This window comes from Arachis hypogaea, chromosome 19 (assembly GCF_003086295.3).
Source record: "Arachis hypogaea cultivar Tifrunner chromosome 19, arahy.Tifrunner.gnm2.J5K5, whole genome shotgun sequence".
Lineage (NCBI taxonomy): Eukaryota > Viridiplantae > Streptophyta > Magnoliopsida > Fabales > Fabaceae > Arachis > Arachis hypogaea.
In genome coordinates this window covers 4,354,533-4,362,478 of record NC_092054.1, presented here as the reverse complement: position 1 = coordinate 4,362,478, position 7,946 = coordinate 4,354,533, and the positions used below count along the sequence as shown (strand labels likewise).

General features: G+C 32.4%; 1 protein-coding gene across 1 annotated transcript; it reads right to left on the bottom strand.

Annotated features, from left to right (window-relative positions):
* Positions 1–3,668: 3,668 nt before the first annotated feature.
* LOC112776102 (ruvB-like protein 1) lies at positions 3,669–7,946 on the bottom strand. The gene is made up of 12 exons (XM_025820089.3): positions 7,658–7,946; positions 7,154–7,342; positions 6,920–7,051; positions 6,523–6,672; positions 6,257–6,412; positions 5,766–5,900; positions 5,417–5,482; positions 5,225–5,331; positions 4,676–4,775; positions 4,494–4,585; positions 4,349–4,418; positions 3,669–4,250 (listed from the first exon to the last, which is right to left on the bottom strand). Exons 1-12 carry the CDS (start codon positions 7,865–7,867, stop codon positions 4,161–4,163), a joined length of 1,497 nt encoding a protein of 498 aa, XP_025675874.2. The 5' UTR covers positions 7,868–7,946; the 3' UTR covers positions 3,669–4,160.

Genomic DNA, 7,946 nt, shown 5'->3' with positions numbered 1-7,946 from the left:
GGACGGCTAAGCAAAGATGGGGAATTCTGAAATAACAATGTTGTTACAGAAGATGGGTTTTATACAAATACTTGTATCATAAGGGAAATATGTTGATTATTGTTCATTAGAAAAAACTCTCTCATTACTCTGCTGATACAGTTTAAAGTATAAACTTGTTGATGTTATTAGTATGTGCTAAGTTATTGCCTTAAGAGTGAGTTTATTTCAGGCTTTTGATAGTTCTTTGTAGTTGTAAATGACTTGAAATTGATATGTTAAAATTAATTAGTCTAGGTTATTTTTTTATTTTTTGATGTCATTATTCAGATTCTTCTTGTTTGTTGGTGTTGTGATACTAATTTTGATTTTGTGGAACGGATTTGATACTGTTTTGAGTCTTTGATAATTGGTTACCAAGTTTTTGTAGAGGTTGAAGGTTATTAATTCAAGTTCTTTTGATACAAGAAAAAAGCAGGTTCATTTCTTTTCTTTTCTTTTCTTTGATATGAACTTTGGTTGTTGCTTCGGGATTAAGGTTGTCTTGCCATGTAATGTACTCTCTTGCTGCTAATCTTCATTCCTTGAGTCATGTACTCTCTTGCTTGAAAACCATCAAGCAGTGCTGCGCAGACAAGCATTTCCTTTGTACTTTGTAACTTGGATCCTTGAGATTCTATTGTCCTTGGATACCTTTTTGGGGTGGCTGGAGCATAACCCTTTATTTATTGAATTGAACAGGCAATAGGCTTGATAGAGACAGGGAAGGAATTGCAAGGACTTAACGCTCTAGATCTAAATAAACCATTGCACCTCACTTCGATGCTTATATCATTTAAGAGAGATGAAGCTTTGATCAAATAACACTAGTTTGTAATTTTGTACAGATAGAGTATAATAATAAATAATAACATTTTATAGCTTATAAAAAATTTTCAAAAGTAAAAATAATGCATCATAAGAGAAAAAATATTACAGAATGAAAGAATGAAAGAGTAATTGGTGAGTACGTTATGAAATACAGAAATAGTTAAAATAAAAAAAATAAGATTGTGTTTTTTAATAAATTAAAGTAATATTCTCTACTATATAATTGATGGTGTGTATATAATTATTAAATACTAAATTGCAAATAAATATTAATAGAAGTATTATATTTGATATTAAAATAAATATAAATAATAAATAAAAATTTGAAATTTAAAATAAAAATATTTAAGATCAAGGAAAGAAATGAAGAAAAATTTTTGATAAACAACTACTCACGTTAACATGACAATAAATTGAATCAAATAACGTATATTTAAATTAATTAAATTAAAATATATATTATTTAATTATAGTAAGAGTTATGCTTAATTGCTTATGCATGTTAAATTGCCTTTTATTTTTTTTTATAATAACCTTATTAACTAAATATATGTATATATAAAATATATTTATTAGCCATTCATATGCATGTCAATGATTCCGGCGAAAACAATTAAAGAGCAACAAAAATGATGGCAAAAAACATGCTCGGAGAAAAGATAATTACTATAAGTACTAAGAACGTGGGGTGCGAAAAAAAATAGCCACTAAATTTGATATTTTGATCTACTAAAAAATTTAGGATTTATTTAAGTGAGTTTTTAAAAAAATATTTTTAATTTTTTTTATGAAAAATTTTTTATTAAAATAAAAATAATTTTATATTTAAATATTTTATACAAAAAAAATTTTATCGATTAATTATATTTCGGTATAATAATATAAAAATATTTTTGTTTATTTATTATGTGTAAATTTTTTTTTTAAAATATCTTTTTAAAAAAGATATAAATTATAAATTTTTATAAAAGATTTTTTTTAGTATCTTTACTTTTATTATTAAGGATTTGTTTGGATGTCATTTTTTAAAAATATCTTTTTTTTAATATTTTTTTAAAAAATCTTTTACAAAAAGTAAAAGAGATTTATCCAATGAGTTATAACTCAAATGACATAGTCTCTCTATACTCATTTAAGAGGTTGCGAGTTCCAGTCTCCCCATCTTTGGTAAAAAAAAAGTAAAAGAGATTTATAAGATTTTATTATCTATCAATTATGTTTGGATAAAATAAAATAAAAATATTTTTTTGTTTATTTATTATGTAAAAAATATATATTTTTTTAAAAAAAGATCTTTAAAAAAAATTATAAATTGTAGCTTTCTAAAAAGATGATGTTTTGTTTATTTTTAGTGCTTTTATTTTTAGCATTAAAAATTTACTAAACACATTAAAAAATAGAAAAAAATCTTTAAAAAAAAATCTTTTTATTGATTTAATACCGTCCAAACAAACACTAGAAAATAAAAAAATAAAATCTTTTTATATCAACTTAACAACATCTAATAAATACTTAATAATACAAATTAAGTTCATTGTATAAATTTTAAAATCGTCTAATAAAAAAGTGGATGCATAATTTGGACTTCAAAATTCATATAGAGCACAAACAACCAATTTTAAAATTTGATTCTCAAATAGATAGATTTTTATTTCTTTTAAATTCAGAGATTAAAGAGGTAATGAGATAATTTTTGAATCCCTATTTTATTTCACTCTCTTTTCAAAACTCAAAACGCACGCGTTGGCGTTATATCGCGGGAAAGGAACTGGAAGAAATAAATATCGCCGAGCTGCCAAGTTCGTGAGGCAACGTTTTCGCCACCGCGGCCATCGCCATTCGCCACCAACCTCCGCCGAAATCCAAATAGCGTTAACCTCCCCTTCAAGTAGTAATGACGCAGCCTAGGGATTATGAGAAGAGGAACAGGAAGCGTTTGAGAGTCAGCAGAAACCGTCTGAAACGGCTGCTGCCTTCAACGGTAACGCTATCGGAGCCGCTTTCAGTCCTTCCGGATGAACTCATCAGAGAAATATTGCTGAGGCTTCAATCTTGGACTAGATTAGCCACCATCCACTGCCACTCACTGCTTACTGATACTGAGTTACACCCATTATATATCCGGGGAAATACTCTTCTTATGGCGGCTTAGAATTTCCTCTACTGAAACCTACTCCTTTAGATGTCTCAATGGAATTGTGGTTCTATATTTATCATGAAAGCTTAGTTTCATCATCATATCGTTGCCTTCGAAGTAGCTCATCCCAAATCTGGCTTATCAAACCTTAGTGTATAATCTCTCTTCTAAATGCTTTGACTCTTGTCAACTGATTCTTGTGATTATTCTCTGTTATTTCAAATTCACATGCCCAAACTAGATTTGTAGGAATATAATGTACAAAGTGTCCCATTGCCCTTACTGTATAATTTATGTTTTCTGTTATTTCAAAATGACGTATTGATGCATTTTTTTCTCATGTGTTTAAAAAAATAATGTGAACTTCTGATATACCAATCTGGTGACATTTGTTATTGATGAGTATTAACACAAGAATTTTCATGGACAAAATTGGAGCTTAAAAGAAATAAAGAAACAAATAAATAGAGAGTTTAAACGAGACTATTAACAATAAGTCATGTCATAGCGAAAAAAAAATTGTATGCCTTAATTATCTGAATACCGCTTGTAATCCTTGTCCTTGGAGTCTTTTGTATGTATTTCTTTGAAATAACACTATTGTGTTTTTTGTAATTTAAAATAAGCATCGATAATGTGAATGCCAATTTGACATTTACTTCAATAATATGTCCCCCACTAATAATGTAAACATAATCAAATATAATTTTAATTGGCATAAATTCTTTGAACAAAAATCATCAATTCATGTGCACATTAGAGAAGCGCATAGTCAAACAGAAACACACTTGAGAGAGAAAAGGGGTATTTTGATCAATGTTACCACATACTAAAATATTCCATAAATCATGAAGAATTTGTGAAAGGCATAAGGGGAAGACTATTATAAACAACTAAAAATAAGAAAATGAGGGAAGTTGAGGAACATGCTGCCGCTTCACATTTCCATTTTCTTCAGAATGTGACGAAAAATAATCACACAATTTCATCAATTCAGCAGCACATTACTGCTCCAACATTTCAGGTTCTTGAGCTCAGGTGCCTGCTACCATTATATCTCACAACAAGATACACAAAAGTAATCTCTAAACCAAATTATGTTGGCCATGTCGAATGAACCGGTTTCACTAACTCAAACCCAAGCAACAGCCATTCCAACATTTTGAAATTAAAATTATGAGATGTATTTATCCTGCTGCTCTTGAAGTAGCCTGGCTGATGACTTAGCGTCCAAGTATAGCGAACAAACTTCATCAAGATCCCCCTAGAAAATTTCACAGTGACACATAAAAACCACCAATTAGTCGAAGGGTGTAGAAAACGGACGACTTCGAAGCACTTAATATCTACTTTTATAGTTACCTTGCAGATGCTGTCTCGGCCATTCATTTTTGATACAACGCTGGCAGGTGATAGAAGTTGAACAGCATGCCTAAAAGGCCACAGTTATTAAATAATATACGAAAGAAAAGCACGATTGCCAAAGAGAAAAATGTAGGAAGCGCACCTTAAAGATGTCCGTTGTCCAATTTCCCCGAGGAATGCTAAACTTTCCTCATCAACAACCAGCTCCTCTACTTGAGCACGAATAGCTAGAATCTGAACCAAAGGTAATAAAACCATAGGCTAGAACAATATGTTCAAAATATAATGGCTTCAACATATTGAAAAGCAGAAAAAGACGATTACCTGTATCATTTCAGCAGGACCATACGTTTGTGTTCGAATGATTACCAACCTATCCAAGAGGTCAACAGGTATGCCATGAGGGCTGGTCATGTCGGTCCCTCTGTATAGAGAACAGATAAGTTAACGTCATATTTCACCATAAGAGTGATAAATACAGAACCATTATCTAACTGCTAATCAATATGATCACCAAATATGCAAGGAACTATTATGCCTCAATAGATCATGAATTAAAAGACGAGGTAAATTGAGATACTCAAAATCCAAGAACATCGAGTGTCCTATAACGTACAAAGAGATCCAAAAGCACTAGTTAACATACATCCACAGAAGTTTACATTTCATTTTTCCCCTCCTCAATCACATGTACCAGAGTCATATGGCAACCAATTAAACTCAATATCAAGTAAAGAACTTGGAACACTTGTTCATAAAATAAAGAACTATAACACTGCCAACTACAGTAATGACACGTGAAATCGACTCACAGTTTTTGCATTTCGCTCGTTTAATTTCAAAAAATCTTCAAAAGCAACATTTGTTTCGTACCTCACATTGCATATCCCTCTGTTTGTAGCAAAAATTACTATTGGAGAGAGCGAGCTCTCTAAAGCACGATTCAAATAGGAAAAGCATTCCATATCTAGCATGTGCACCTGGTCAGAAGCATTAAGAAAAAGATTAACTACAAGCAATAGAAATGAGAGATTAAGAAAGTAATATATCCAACAACTAAGTCACCTCATCAATAAATAGAACTCCAGGGACAAGCTCTGCTACACCTTCATCAATATATCGGTTGACAACCTATCACAAATAGAATAATAACAGTAAACATACAAGTTAACCTCTTGGCATTGAGACTTTTTGCTTGCATTCATAGGTATTTTAGTTAGTAGTCACCAATTTCCATTTATGGTTGAAAATAATTGAGAAAATTGCTAAGAAAAATATCCCTTTTCATTTTTCATGAAAAATAACTACATTTATAAGATTGAAATTGCAAGAAGAAAAAGCTTACCTTTTAGAACATTCATATAAATAAAAAAGGAAAAAAAATATAAGCGCAGATGACATGATTTGACAATACCTTGTTAATTTCTTGTCTCAGCTTGTCAGTGATTTCTGTTTTCCTAGGTTTCATCATCTGTCCCATAAGAGACAGAATATCTTGCCCACCTTGAGGTCGTGCATTGGCAGCATCCAGATCATGTAGCGTTACATCCTTTAGGGGGAAACAAAATTCCAAATCACAAGAAACTATTACCATCAAGCCAGTGTATCAAACACAATCTTACTGGGTCTGAGCATCTAGATGTGTTCCTTTGCAAAACTTATCCAAATGATTTTTTTAGTGTTACAAAAACCAATGAGATCAAAGCATTTATGTCATCTGAATTGAAATCTATAAGAGAATTTGTACCCCAAAAATACAAAGGAATTATGCTTATAATCTATCCTTCCATGGACCCATCTTGATAATAATAATGGGAGTTCAAGTACAATGATAAATCACAAAACTAGCAAATCTTGAGAGGAAGGAGTGCGTAAATATAAAATTCAAGTCTTCAAATCCAGTACCTGAACAATCTCTTTTTTCTTGTGAACCTCTCCCTTAGGAAGTGGGACATACTCTTCTGCTTCAAGGTCAAACTCTGTAGCGAAAGCATCACTTCGGCCCACCCTTTTCACAGCTCCACTATTTGCTTCGATGTATATAACATCTCCAACAGCTACCTGTACATTGTGTCACAAATCCCAAATAAACACCTCTAAATTCTGATTGCTTTACACAACTAGTACTGAGACAGATAACAAGAGAAATACCATGGAAATAGAGAACTCACCTTTTCCTTAATCAAGGCATCATATATGGTGGGGTCCAACTTCAGTTGCTTGGTTCCTTTCACAGTTTTCAATCCAATTATTACATGGCTTATACTTTTACCATAACCGCCTGTTACACTCTCAGTTTCTTCAGGGGAGAGCTCGGTTACCTTGTACCAACAACACATCACAACTTGATATTAATGACAATGATATAGGGAGAGAAAAATCGACAACAACCCCTTCATAATTTAAACAAGTCAATCACAAATGAACAATAAACCACACATTGGAGTGGGATAAATATTTAGTGAAAAAATTCATTCTTTTCCTAGATAAAATCTTCTCTCACTAACATTTTGACTGCAAACTATTTTTACTACAACATTAGGAAAATCACAAAAAATATATTCTCACCTCTCCTTCATAAACTTCCTTGTTTTCCTTGATACGCAGACCAATAGCCCGTCGAAAATTCTCCATCAGAACCTCTGTCTTCTTTACCTCGGACGAGTATACTTCTGAGCCAACCATAGGGCAAAATGGAACCTGAAGTGTACAACAAATAAATTTTACTAATATATCAACAATAAGAACAACCACTCACAACACAAAATAAAAAATAAATTATAAAAATATAGTAAGGGAAACCTTGGTTCCAAGCTCTTGACTTATCCCTAGTGCCAATGCAGTCTTGCCGGTACCGGGTGGACCGGCAAGGAGGAGTGCCCTGCCAGCCATCTTCTTCTGCCTTATCATGTCAACCACAAGGCCACATGCTTCTCTTGCCTCTGCTTGTCCCACAAAACCAGAAGCAAAAGGCAATGCTCTTCCACTAGCCTAAACAATATTAATCACTTTAAGTCTCTCAATTAATGCATACATAACTTCAATGTCCAAAAATGCTGGGTTTTAAGTTGTTGGGTAGTGCAATATGCTAAAAAAGGGTTTCAAAATACTAGAACAATCATGCATAAAAATTGAAACCCGTTTAACAAAAGAGCAAAAAGGTTGAAACTTTGCAGTGAGCTGGAAACAAAGTAACAAAGATTAAAACTTGCTAAGAGGAATAAATAGTCACGCGTGTGAATATATATAAGAGACTAAAAGGCGCAGAAGAAAAAGAAGAGGGTGGAAAAGGTAGAAAATGAGAACCTCAAGGCCTAAGCCTTTGATGTGAGTATGAGTAGCAACGCGTTGCTTCTTGGTAGTTGACTGAACCTCTTCTATTCTCATCTTCTCCATGTTCTCTCTGATTCTCTTTTGCAGAAGAAGAGTGTTGCAGGCGAAAGAAAATGGAGACGAAAATTGTACTTTGAAGACGCGGCCACAGGCAAACAGAGAGCATGCATTCCAGGAAATCATAAATGGGCTTTGGACCTTGGGCTTGGTCCTTGGGCCACACTAGGCCTGGACTCTTTATGTGTTCTTTCATTGTTTAGGT

What these genes read in the sequence shown, in the direction of transcription:
- LOC112776102 (XM_025820089.3), bottom strand. Translation starts at nt 7,867, where the DNA reads ATGATTTCCTGGAATGCATGCTCTCTGTTTGCCTGTGGCCGCGTCTTC. An exon ending in GTCCTGCTGAAATGATACAG is followed by an intron (nt 4,586 to 4,675) that starts GTAATCGTCTTT and finishes CCTTTGGTTCAG; the next exon opens with ATTCTAGCTATTCGTGCTCA. An exon ending in GGACAACGGACATCTTTAAG is followed by an intron (nt 4,419 to 4,493) that starts GTGCGCTTCCTA and finishes GTGGCCTTTTAG; the next exon opens with GCATGCTGTTCAACTTCTAT.